Raw genomic sequence first — 13791 nt, forward strand, 5'->3', positions numbered from 1 at the left:
CTTAACTATCCCACCCCCATTATATGGAAGCTCTATGTCCTTTGAAGAAGCAGCTCACCTGTGTCGCAGTCCGTTGTTCAAATATTCTTCTACACTTTGGACCATTTAAATAAACTGTAAGTGGGATTTTCCTTTCCTATGTTTTTTGTACTTTTGGCAAAAACATATCGCTAAATTTTGGATTGTCAATCATCTGGTTCCTCTTTCTCTGGATCCATTCCAACTATTTTGATATTTGATCTTTTTTGATTCTGGTTTAGTTCCTTTACTTTTTCCAACATAATTTCAATACTATGTATTTTTGCTGTTATAAACTGGCTCAAAAAACCCAATCTTCTCTGTCGGTCAACCTCTCTTGTTGCATCAGTATAATTAGAATATCTTCGATACTTACCTGTTGGACGAACGAACTGGGCGCCCAAACCGGGACAGAACAGAACCGACCGAACCGAGACCAAAACCCCGCCCATCTTCATTCCACTGAACCAACAATTTAATATCTTCTCATGTGATGCTTAATAAATACTCTGCTTGGTCGACAGATATGTAGAATAGATATTTTATATGGGTCGTTTGTGTGTTATCTGAAAAAGACCTTCCTGATTCAACTGCTGATGGTTTTCAAGTAAGATTACTGAACTGAATGCTAGTGCCCACTGTGCGTGACTGAAAGATGCATTCAGTGTGTTCAATGGTAACATTTAATGATAATATTATATATTAAAAGAATTAAGCAGCTGCCAAACCTAAAATCAGTGAGACATAATAAGAATTCCCATTTTATAAACGATCTGTGCCAGGTCACATTTTCAACAACATAGCAGAATAGAATTGAAACAAAAAACAAAGGATTTTATGGAAGTCAAACTGTTGCATGAGTAAAGTTGGAAAATAAGATATTTTAGATGAAACATACTTTTTTAGACCTGAAACATTTAGACACAGAAGACAATTTTGATAAAATATAATTCATAATAGTCTGATGATTTGAGAAACCAGATATACGCCCAACCCTTGAACATGGGCCAGGGACACTTGGTTGAACTTGGCTGTCCAACAACAACCGATGCAAGATGACCACAGTTAATCTACAGATTAATTATTTGTGTTTCCTATGCAGATGAAGGTAGCAACTGTATATGAGCTGATGTGGGTGTGAATTCAACAGCATGGATCAATGGGAAGACAAAAAAGAGGGGGTCTCTGTCTCTAAAACCACTCCGTGTGAGAAAAATAAAGATCAGAGGTAAGATCCCCATCTTGAATCGTCCATAGCCTTTTTTATACAGTTTTAACAATATACAAAAGGAAATGATCAGTTCAAGAAAGTCGGTTACTCATCATATTTGATCAGACATTATTAAGCCCAATTTGGCTTTAGCTTTTAGTTAATGAAGAAGTGTAAACTTGGATTTATAGAGTTTAATCTAATAAAACTAATTACAGATAAAAATCTTTCAACCATCCTGGTAAAAACAGGAAAAAAAATTGATAATTGGCCTACAGCCACTTTACTCGAATTATTAACCTTACGATATTAAACAAAGTGCTAGGTTAGAATCTATCTCAGTAAACCAGAAACAAAACAATAACTCTTAATAAGTCCTTATTAGAAATTGGGAAGGAAATGTTCTGTACCTTTTCTCAATCACATAACCCAGCAATAATATCAACCAATCATTTTCATTGACAATTATGAACCTAAAACTGGACATAAATCAGTTCCTTGCTGCATTCCTATGGAAATATACCAGTTATGAGAAGGTTTAAATGGTATTCAAGTAAGGTGTTGAGTAGACAACAAGTATATTTCAAAAACAGTCCATAATGAGCTATGAGAATATTTGTTCACAGTAAGACTACTTTGAGAGACAAATACATATCAGCATTCTATGTACTTGTTTGTTTTTCAGTTTATTTATTTTTATTTATTTATTATTATTTTTTTTACCTGCACTGACTGAAATGTTAAGTTCTTAAGGGAACTTTCATTAAAACAATTTACATTTTCAAGCTTTTCTTTCAGGATGTACCAAGAATTCAACCCAAAATGTGAACAAAGCTGTGTGTCCTTTAAGAGTGACTGGTCCAAGGATCTTCCCCTTAAATTTAATCCAACCAGAACATCAACAACAGAGAGGTGATTTCTATCTAAACAAATATATGCAATCCATATCTGGTTCTATTTTAGAACTGTATAGTTTCTTTTTATTGGTATATTTCCTAGTGCTGTACAATATCAGTTTTATTGTATTTATTGTATTCTTATTATATTATTTTCTTTGTATCTGTGTCCTTTCCTATTTGACTGTCACTTTGTCACAGCCTGATCAAAAATAAATTACTTGTCATTTCTTTCCATTGGACCTTCCACCAGTGAGACTTGCCTTAACACTTCCCAATAGAGCCCTCCAGGGGGCATCCTGATTAGGTGGCTGAACCACCCCAGCTGACTCCCCAGGATGTGGCTCTATTCCAAGCCTCTCCAGGATTGCCCAAGCTTCTGATCCTACAGTAGCAGCCATTCAAAATGGCCCTACGCCAGCAGAATGGCAGCCCAATTCCCTCCAATTCCCAGTGAAATCCCCTCCAACTTCCAGCCACTGGAGTGACCACCTCTCCCATATTTTTTTACTCTGACTCCAGCCTTTCACTGCAACCCTTACATGGTCTGACCAGGAGATGACGCTTCTCTTTAGATCTTAATGTTGACAAAATCATGACAGGAAGAATAGTTTTGTATAGAGATTGATGTTTTAAAAGGAATTGAAGGGGTTCCAGCCAAGGGCCCATCAAGGAAAGTGGGGAAATTTTAAATGGCTACTACTGTATCTCAATGGAAGTGCCTGACTACCCTTTCAGATTTTATGACCATAGGTGAGGGTAGGAATATAGACCAACTGGTAAATTGGGAGGTTTGCATTCTAGCTCTATCCTCTCTTGCCCGAAATGTAATGTTTAAGAGGCATGACAGCCATTAATACCTGACAACCTCCAGCGACTTCGGACACTTAGGGCAAATCTCATCCAGACCTAAGTTTTTCCACCACATGCCCCATCTTTTCTTACAACACAGAAGGCCTGTTTGAGGAGATCCTCAAGGTATTCATTCTGGGTCAGCAGCTCTCCACTTGTAATAAAAACAGGGTTAGTAAAGCACTGGTTCCCGCTCCAAAGTCACTGGATGGCTTGCCAGAATCCATTTGAGGCTGACTAATAATCTTTCTCCATGATCTCCTGCACACTTGGCCTCATGTTAGTGCTTGCTGCCTGAGGATTCGGATATAGGACTCCTAATTCAGCTTTATAGCACCCCGTTGAGCCAGGGTCCCCCACCATGTTCGGGGGCTGCAGCCTCCACAGGCACTACAGACTTTACGGCAAAAAGCTACGGGCTATTCAACAATAAAGGCAGAGATCATGGTCCTTTCAGAGTCCATGTCCCCAGCCTCCCTGGTGTGTAGCAGAAGCACTCTCAGAAATCAGGGTAAAAAAAAAAACTTGACAATGGGCTAAACAATTCAATTTCAATTCAATTCAGTTTATTTATATAGCGCCAAATTCACGACACATGTCATCTCAAGGCACTTTACAGTTCAACCAGATCATACAGTCAAATTGATACAAAGTTTTTTATCTAAGGAAACCAGTTGATTGCATTGACTCATTGACTCAAATACAATCCCTCACACTAAGCATGCTTGTAGCGACAGTGGAGAGGAAAAACTCCCTTTTAACAAGAAGAAACCTCCAACAGAACCAGGCTCAGTGTGAGCGGCCATCTGCTGAGGCCCACTGGGGTTCAAGGAGACAGAAGCAGAGACACAAAAAAGCAGCTGTAAAAGGCGGCCCAGTCCAGGAAACACACAGCCAGGCAGACGAGCTCCGAGCCAGCTCCCATGCCAGAGGACGAAGATAGCTGGGGTCCGCTCCTCCCAATCACATCATTGCAGGTGTCACTGTCCATTCCCACAGAAGAAAGGACTTTTCCACATGGGAACTGAATTCCCCAAGCAGAATGATGAAGTCTTTAGGAGAGTCACTGCCGTTTGGCCAATAGGCCAAAACCTGAGTCAGAGGCTGAAATGTTCTCTTAAACTGCTTTATTCAGAACTTTAATTAATGAAATAGCCACAGATATGTCACATATCTGAGTGCAAGCCTAGCGACGACCTCTGCTATCTTAGAAGGGGGAAATTAGCTTAGAAGCTACATATGTAGACATTCAGACAGTACTCTCAGCGGATTATACACTTGGTTTGAGTCATTGTGATTTATGAATACTAAGATAACCTATTACAAAAACACAAATTAGCTCTAATAGAGGCTGATTGTGGAGGATCGAGGGAGGACAGAAGAAGATCTGATAAGTCTGCAGTGGAAAAAGTGTCAGGGAGGGGAGAGGCTACACCTGACAGAGGCTCGCTATAAAGGCTTGTTGCCAAAGATTGTAGGCCCATGGAAGAACATCAGATAAGACCACCAGGAAAAAGGAGGCAGAATGATGTCACCAATATAAATTCAGAAATATTAGAAGAGCTATTTTTAGCAAGTTTGCATCTGATATGTTGTTTTTGGTTGTTTTAGTGTTTATTTTACTTAAAATTTCTAAACAACAGCTTTTCTCTTCCAGGGTGCCTGAGAAACACAAAACTAAACCTGAACCCAGCAATGTGTCATTTAACAGTGACTGGTCCAAGGATCTTCCCCTTAAATTTAAAGCAGCCAAACCTTTAGCAGCAGAAAGGTGAGTTGTATCTAACTTGTAACTCTGAAAATCTTTTAAAAATGGCTTTCTTTTAAAATGGCTTTTATCCCAACAGTATTTAATAATGTGATCTCTCATTAATGTGTTCAAGTAATCTATGTTGATATGTAAGGCTATGAGTGATGGATATTTTTTATAACGATAGCGTTTGCATAGACTCGGATCCAAAGCACCTAAATTAAGTTTCTTAAAACTAAGTCTACGTTCACACTGCAGCCTGAAGTGACCCAAATGGCAGTCTGAACAACACAGATCAGATTTTTTTCCAATGCGATCCAGGCCACTTGGCTATGTGGTCCTAAATCTGATCTTTTTAAATGCAACCTGTGTCTGAACAGCTAGATCGCATTCATCCGACCTATTAATGGACTGAACGCGATTACTACCCGACAAAGGTAACTTTTCTGGTTCTTGCTATGAAAAAGTGTCAAGAAAAACAACAACCATGGCAGAAGATGATGTGGAGAGCAGTATTTATGTTAAACCGTCTTGAAAAGATTGTGTTTTTATGATTACGAAAGATCGCTAGATGTGCTTCGGCACTACCACCCATGTTTACTTCCGTAAACACAGAGCATGCTGGCCTGTGATGTCATTGCGTCCTCTACTGCTCATGCAGGACACTTGCGTTGAATGACTGCAGTTCACACAGGAGATCATAAACAAGTCGCATATATTTGGAAATGTGAACGGCAACGCAAGAAAATCGGATTTCACAAAAAAATCGGAATTGAACATTAGGGCCTGCAGTGTAAACGTAGCCTAAGAGTATTTTGAAACTTGTCCCAGTGATGAAGAGCATAGAAAGAAATGATTTACCCGATTCTTTATTTGTTTTGGTAATAATTAAAAGTAATTTTGTGCAAGATCTAGAAGTAAATGACCCAAATGTTAACAAGTTGGTTGTAATCCAGCATTGTATGCTGTCTTTTAAGTAGAGAAGTAGAGGCATGTAAATAACTTATGTCACAATACTCCTCTAACAAGAGAAAAGTAAGAGTTTGTGCCCTTCAAAGAAACCTCCTGAGCCCTAAAATGTTCTATGCAAATTTGTTATGCAAAAACCTAAGTGTTTTTTTTTTTTTTTTTTTACCAGTAATTAATAATATATTTTATTAGGTACTTTAGGATACTTTGGTATCCAAGGAAAGCTATCACTTGGGAGATTCCACCAGAATACAAAAAAACGAATTAAATTCACCCTGAATTATATTCATCATGGCACAATTTTATTTATATAGCACCAGTTCACAACATATGTCATCTCAATACACATTAGAGAGACAACACAACCAGATCATACAGTCTGGTTGGTTCAAAGTTTCTATCTAAAGAAAACCAGCTGATTGCATGAACTCATTGACTCAGCAGCAATCCCTCACACCAAGCATGCACGTAACGACAGTGACAGAAACCTGCAGCATCAAAACACTTTCTTTTTGACATAAAGGGCGCATGCTATGATGCTGGTGGGGATGAAAGTGAAGAGCTGACCCCATACTGCAGCATCTCTTTAGCTAGCTCTGTCTGGAACATTTTATTTTCAGAAGACTAAGCTTGCCTCTTTTCAGCTCTTTATACAATATGAAACTATTTGGAATTGCTTGACAACAAATAAAATGATTAATCCTCACCTCTGTTTAAGCAGTGATATTTGCCATTCTTATTCCAACTAGTGTTTCAATTAAATTATGAATTGTCTTAAAATATCCAGTGAAAGTCATAAATTCTTTGAGATAAGAACTAGTTATAGCTTCGGCAATATCTTGCACTAGGACTGATTAGCACTTCAAGTACAGACGATTTCATCAAGAGAATGTTGTTATCTAAGAACAAAGTTTAACATAAACGAGAGGAACAATCCGCTCTTTTCAAGCACAGAAACTCAGCTAATGCAAAAAAATGCAAATCAAGAAGTTTAATGTAAGTTTTTTAAAAACTTCTGGGCTAGTTTGTTTTAATTAGAATATACATAGAAGAATTAAAGGAATAAAAGAAAAAAGTTAAAGGACATTAATTCCACATCTAATATTTTCAGCTTCTTTTGTATTACTTATCTTGCAGTGGGTTACAGCAAGCAGGATTTTTATGTGACTGAAGGACAGATGGAAAGCACCTTAAATCATACTTTAGAACAAGATGGAGAACAGATATTGAAGTAATTTAAAAAATATCAGCTTGATATGGTGCAAGAGAAGCTCTAACAATGACCTTGTGTTGATCTCTGTGTAGAATGGATATAATTATCTGTGTTTGGACATGCATGTGTTTATCCTTAAGGAAGAGCCTGAGTACTTTTTATATGAATTCTGAACAGAAAGGACGAGCAGAGCTCACAGTTTCCCAAATTATCTGCCCTGCAGCATCAAACCCAGTTGGATTCCATATTTATGGTCAGTACATGTACAAAAACTACTTTTCTGTTCTTTTCAGTTGTCTCCATGCTGCACTTTGTAGACCAGTAGACGAGAACTCCATTAAACATTGTTCTGATGTTTGGCTTCATGATTTCACACTTATTTGTTCTTCATTTAATGTTCTGTTCCAGCTGCTGGAGGATAACATTGTTTCTTTTGTGAGGAACGAGCTCAAGAAGATGCAGAATGTATTGCGTCCAGATGACCTACAATGCACAGAAAGTGGAACAGATGAGGGTGAGGTGTCAGAAGGTGAGGATGAGGAGCACATAATGAGTAGCAGAGAAGCATTGATCAAGATCACACTGACCTTTCTAAGGAAAATGAAACACCAGGAACTGGCTGACCATCTGCAAAGCAGTAAGTGAATTTGAAGAAAGATAAAACATGATTGGATGAATCACACTCTTAACCAATGTCTGGATAAATGAAATCACACTCAATCTCAAAAATCAGGTCTAGAAGATTATGTTCCCTTACTAATTTCATATTTCTATTTGTTTATTTAGAATATATTGCTGCAGTGTATCAACGTAAACTTAAATCTGGTCTGAAGAAGAGGTTCCAGTGTGTGTTTGAGGGCATCACAAAAGCTGGAAGTCCAACTCTTCTGAACCAGATCTACACAGAACTCTACATAACAGAGGGAGGATCTGGAGAGGTTAATAATGAACATGAGGTCAGACAAATTGAAACAGCATCCAGGAAATCACACAGACCAGAAACAACCATCAGACAAGAAGACATCTTTAAACCTGGAGGAGATAGACCAATTAGAACAGTGATGACTAAGGGAGTAGCTGGCATTGGGAAAACAGTCTTAACCCAGAAGTTCACTCTGGACTGGGCTGAAGGCAAAGCCCACCAGAACATCCAGTTCATATTTCCATTCACCTTCAGAGAGCTGAATGTGCTGAGAGAGAAAAAGTTCAGCTTGGTAGAACTAGTTCATTACTTCTTTACTGAAACCAAAGGAATCAGCAGCTTTGAACACCTCCAGGTTCTCTTCATTCTTGATGGTCTGGATGAGAGTCGACTTCCTCTGGACTTCCACAACAACAAGGTCCTAAATGATGTTACAGAGTCCACCTCAATGGATGTTCTGCTGACAAACCTGATCAGGGGGAAACTGCTTCCATCTGCTCTGCTCTGGATAACCACACGGCCTGCAGCAGCCAATCAGATCTCTTCTGACTATGTTAGCTTGGTGACGGAGGTGAGAGGGTTCACTAATTCACAGAAAGAAGAGTATTTCAGGAAGAGATTCCAAGACGAAGAGCAGGCCAGCAGAATAATCTCCCACATAAATACATCAAAAAGCATCCAGATAATGTGTCACATTCCCATCTTCTGTTGGATCACTGCTACAGTTCTGGAGGATGTGTTGGAAACCAGAGAAGGAGGAGAGCTGCCCAACACTCTGACTGAGATGTATATCCACTTCCTGGTGGTTCAGACCAAAGTAAAGAAGGTCAAGTATGATGAAGGAGCTGAAACAGATCCACACTGGAGTCCTGAGAGCAGGAAGATGATTGAGTCTCTGGGAAAACTAGATTTTAATCAGCTGCAGAATGGAAACATAATCTTTTATGAATCAGACTTAAGAGAGTGTGGAATTGATATCAAAGCAGCCTCAATGTACTCAGGAGTGTTCACACAGATCTTTAGAGAGGAGAGAGGGTTTTACCAGGAGAAGCTATTCTGCTTTGTCCATCTGAGTGTTCAAGAGTTTCTTGCTGCTCTTCGTGTTCATCTGACATTCGAAAAGTCTGGTGTGAACCTAATTAGTGAAAAAAGACAAACCTTAAAGTTATCATCAGCTTTTAAAAAGAAGCAGAAAAGGCTAAATCTTCATCAGGTAGCTGTTGACCAAGCCTTAGAGAGCCCAAATGGACACCTGGACTTGTTCCTCCGTTTTCTCTTGGGGCTTTCAATGCAGACCAATCAGAGTCTCCTACATGGCCTGCTGACACAGACAGAAAGTCCAGAAGGCAATCCTAAAATAGCAGAGTACATCAAAGCGAAGATCAGCGAGAATGTGTCTGCAGATAAAAGCATCAATCTTTTCCACTGTCTGAATGAACTAAATGATCATTCTCTAATCAAGGAGATCCAAAAAGCTCTGATTTCAAGTAGTCTATGCACCGATGAACTTTCACCTGCTCAGTGGTCAGCTCTGATCTTCATCTTACTATCATCAGGAAAAGATCTGGATGTATTTGACCTGAAGAAATATGCTGCTCAGGAAGAGGTCCTTTTGAGGCTAATGCCTGTGGTTAAAGCCTCAAACAAAGCAATGTAAGCACACAATGAAAAAACAATTTCAATATATATTTGAAGATTAATGGCAAGGAATCTTCTTTAAAATCTTTCCACACTTTAAGCACTGTTTCAGAATAATACAAAGAGTAACATGTGCATATTGACATATCTCCTCTTCCTGCAGACTGAGTGATTGTAACCTCTCAGAGAGAAGCTGTGAAGCACTGTCCTCAGCTCTGAGATCTCACTCCTGCAGTCTCAGACAAATGGACTTGAGTAACAACAACCTGCATGATTCTGGAGTCAAGCTTCTATCTGCTGGATTGGAGAGTCCAAACTGTAAACTGGAGAGCCTCTGGTAAATCTCAGACATGAATGTGACTTTCTTTTTGTCCCATTTGTTAGACCACAATAAACTACAATTCTTTCCATAACATCCACAGTAAAATATATTTTTAGCAAGTAGGCCAGCAGTGGATAATAGAGTGAATACTTTATTCACACCCTCCTTAACCTCAGACATATTTGTTCAAACTCATTGCATTATATTAACATTATTTTATGATTTTGATAAATTTTATGGGTAATTCCATGAAAAGCATCTTAAAAGACACAATTCCTAGGAACAACAAAGTTAATGCATGGAAGACTTCCGCTTCCTGTCACGATTCAGAACAGAAGGATCCTGTATTCAGGCAAGACAGACAGTGGGATTATTCAAAAAGCGTTTATTTAAAAATGAATAATCTGCAGTAGCAGCAGCTATGGCATCTGAGGCAGGAAACTCTGCAGGAGAGGAATCAGGTTAGTGACCACGTAAATCCAACAGAGAAAGCTAATGAACATCAGTTAACCAGGTTTACAAGTTCAGTTCATAGCGAGAGAACAACATAGGATCCATCCTGTGGGCTCCCACAAGATGAAGTAGCATTCTTCTTTTAACATCAGTGTTCTGAATTTCCTTTTAAGGCCAATATGCTGGTGAAGATTCTCAGTCATCAGGTCATATTCATTCCAAGAAAAATAAAAAAAAAAATCCACTAGACTTGGTTCCTGAGTTTGAGGAGGTTTTGCTGGTATAGATATATATGTATAGAACCATATACTATATAGAAATAAAGTTGTGAGTCTTTTATCCTAAAATCAAATACCACATCTTAATGTTTTTTTTTGTTTTGTTTTTTTCAAAACCCTCATGTACAGTTTATTTAGATTTCTTGTATTTAATTTGTCCTCAATACAACATATGGGTTAACTGTGTGTTAATTTGGGTGTTTTCAGCTTGTCAGGCTGTCTGATCTCAGATGAAGGCTCTGCTCATCTGGCCATGGCACTAAGCTCCAACCCCTCCCACCTGAAAGAGTTGGACCTGAGTTACAATCATCCTGGAGACTCAGGAGGCAAGCTGTTGTTTGCTGGACTTAAGGATCCACATTGGAGACTAGAATCTCTGAGGTATGGAGTTACCTGAAGACAAGTACTATGCATCCACACTCTGTTTACCTCACAACAAAAGACACAATTTCCCTCACACAACTCCAATAATAGGAATTATGGTATTGTTTTCAATTAAGTGCCACAGCTTGGCTATCTAATAAGCCATTAGATAGTCAGCTTTATTGTGAATTTGGATGACCTTGTAGCAATTAGGTTAAATGAAGTCTAACTAACTAAAATGCAGAGGTTGTCCCCTTAAGAGCACCCTCCCTTCCTAGGTATGTACAATAATTGGAAATGCATGTCAGAAAGTATGGCAGACATAAATGGTATAAAACGGACAACAGAATACTAAAATGGATGAAAGATTAAAGCATACAAAAAATTATTTGACAAATTAGTGATGAACAAAGTTCAAAATGATACCTTCCAGACGATGATTTAAGTGGTTCCCAATTGCAAACTGAAAAAAGAGTGATTATCTGAAATCCATAACCCCCCCAATCTTCCTTTCAGGGTGGAGCCTGCTGGAGTCCAATGGTTGACACCAGGTTTAAGGAAGTGTAAGTATGTTTCTTTTTCAATTGATTCCTTACAACATGGCAGCTCAGATTCAACCATTTTCAAAATCCCTCATCGCTCATTTAAGAGCTATCATCAAAGTGTCAATAAATGACCAACAACTGCAGTTGGGTTGTGTTTCTTCTCTCCATCAGATTCATGCCAGCTCACTATTGACACAAACACAGTGAGCAGAAACCTTAAACTCTCTGACAACAACAAGAGCGTGACAAATGTGGAGGAGCTGCAGTCATATCCTGATCATCCAGACAGATTTGACCTCAGGCATCCTCAGCTACTGTGTGAATCTGGTCTGTCTGGTCGCTGCTACTGGGAGGTTGAGTGGAGCGGAGTTGTGTATCTATCACTGAGTTACAGAGGAATAAAAAGAAAAGGGGGAGATGAAGATTGCATGTTTGGAGGAAATGAAAAGTCTTGGAGTCTGAGATGTTCTGATCGCCATGGTTACTCTGTGTGGCACAATAACATAAAAGCACCAATTTCCTCCTCATCATCATCTTCCTCAAACAGAGTAGCAGTGTATGTGGACTGTCCTGCCGGTATCCTGTCCTTCTACAAAGTCTGCTCCAGCTCACTGGTCCACCTCTACACCTTCAACACCACATTTAATGAACCTCCACTTCCTGGGTTTAGAGTCTGGTTTTCTGGTTCCTCTGTGTGTTTGTGCTGAAATGTGTCTAAAGCAGCGGGTTTAAACTCTAGAGCAGGGGTCTAGAAACTTTTAGATGTGTGTCATGAACCTCTATAGAAATCTGCTAATGAATAGATTTGGAATAGCTGCAAAGGCCCTATGCATGTCTATTGTTATATTGTAGCAATGAGAAGATAAGCCCACGTACATATGCCAAAGGTTCTAAATTCAGGATTATCTGGCTTTCAATGTTCTGATAATAAAGCTGAATAATAAAAAGTCTAGAATGAATCTGTCAAGGACAAAAAGCATTAAGCAGTATCAACAGATAGAGCAGAAAATTAATTTGATATGCTTAACTGACTGAGAAAGAAGGTGGACAGATACCTACAGTATAGACACCAATAGAACTATGTATTATAGATTTGCAGCAGATAGTGAGCTTGTTGTTTGGTAAGTGAATCTTCCATTCCAATACTTTGTTCGGCTTAATATAGTTTCCTCAGCGTCTGTTTCCGTTGCTGTAGTAACCTTCTCCTCAGAGCTGACCTGGTCGGGAGCAGGTTTTCTTCAGTAATCTCTGTCTCTGCTCTCCTTAGAGCCAATCATGTTTTTTTTCCTGATTTATTCAGAGTTTTCTCATAGTTTTGTGCCAAAAAAAAAAATCACTAGGTCCGTTAGGCACATGAGGTGTTAAAAACAAACATTGCATTTCAGGTATTATTGGAATTGAGTGCAGCATTTGATACTGTTGATCACTCGATTTTATTAAAGCGTCTGGAAAACTAGGTCTGCACTGGACTGGTTTAAATCCTACCTGAAAGACGTGGACTGTTTCAGTAGGAAACTTTAAATCAGAGACCAGAAAAATCAAATGCAGGTTTCCTCAAGGCTCCATCCTGGGGCCCCTCCTATTGAACCTCTATATGCTCCCCTTAGCTCAGATTATAGCAAACAACAAGATCCGTTACTATTACTATGCAGATGACACACAGATTTACATCACAATGTCACCAGCTGACTATGAACCGATTAGAACGTTGGTTAAATGCTTAGAGCAGATTAATATGGTCTCATGAAATGAGTCCATCATGAGACCGAAAGCTTGGTCTCATGATGGACTCAGACCTGAACCTTCAGCAGCTCATAAAGGCAATTACCAGGTCCACAAATTATTACCTGAAAAACATCTCCAGGATTAAGGCACTAATGTCCAATCAGGATCTGGAAAAACTCATTCATGCATTTATCTTTAGTAGAATTGACTACTGCACTTTCAAAAACAACTTGTTGTGATTCTATAGTTAAATTCTATTCCCAGCCCGCTGGGAATTTATGTTTCTGATACTTTAAGATGTTTATTGCCCTCCCCTGTAGGGGTGGTAAAATATCTTATTTAATCAGATATTATTTCAGCTGTTATATACTGTTTATGACACACAGTCCTACTAACTGTGTGTTAGAACAATAAATGAAAGAGTGATTCAAGCACTAATCATGGTCAAACAGTTATTTCTGCACATACATGGAATAAATTCACCACAACTTCTGTTCAAAATATAAGATTTTATTAACAAAAATCATTCAGCTCCAAGTCAAACATATTTCAGTTTAACACTCTCAACTAAGACTAGTAAAACTCAACTAAACTAAACTAACTACTATGTACAAAGAGGAAGGGGGAAATGGTTGAA

At 38.7% G+C, this 13791-nt stretch overlaps 1 protein-coding gene across 1 annotated transcript; it reads left to right on the top strand.

Moving 5' to 3' along the window:
- Positions 1–18: 18 nt before the first annotated feature.
- Positions 19–13379, top strand: LOC119772263 (NACHT, LRR and PYD domains-containing protein 4-like). The gene is made up of 11 exons (XM_038268604.1): positions 19–116; positions 1121–1246; positions 2015–2140; positions 4634–4747; positions 7086–7161; positions 7317–7545; positions 7695–9483; positions 9632–9805; positions 10729–10902; positions 11401–11447; positions 11601–13379. The coding sequence occupies exons 2-11, from the start codon at positions 1170–1172 to the stop codon at positions 12134–12136; spliced, it is 3342 nt and encodes a 1113-aa protein (XP_038124532.1). The 5' UTR covers positions 19–116; positions 1121–1169; the 3' UTR covers positions 12137–13379.
- Positions 13380–13791: the final 412 nt, after the last annotated feature.

This window comes from Cyprinodon tularosa, unplaced genomic scaffold (assembly GCF_016077235.1).
Source record: "Cyprinodon tularosa strain WSP-4 unplaced genomic scaffold, ASM1607723v1 ctg704, whole genome shotgun sequence".
Classification (NCBI taxonomy): Eukaryota; Metazoa; Chordata; class Actinopteri; order Cyprinodontiformes; family Cyprinodontidae; genus Cyprinodon; species Cyprinodon tularosa.

Bases quoted from the DNA above. Each gene is read 5' to 3' on its own strand.
- LOC119772263 (XM_038268604.1), top strand. From the start codon at position 1,170: ATGGATCAATGGGAAGACAAAAAAGAGGGGGTCTCTGTCTCTAAAACC. The intron at 9,484-9,631 runs GTAAGCACACAA...CTCTTCCTGCAG, and splicing joins AAAGCCTCAAACAAAGCAAT to ACTGAGTGATTGTAACCTCT. The intron at 11,448-11,600 runs GTAAGTATGTTT...TCTCTCCATCAG, and splicing joins GACACCAGGTTTAAGGAAGT to ATTCATGCCAGCTCACTATT.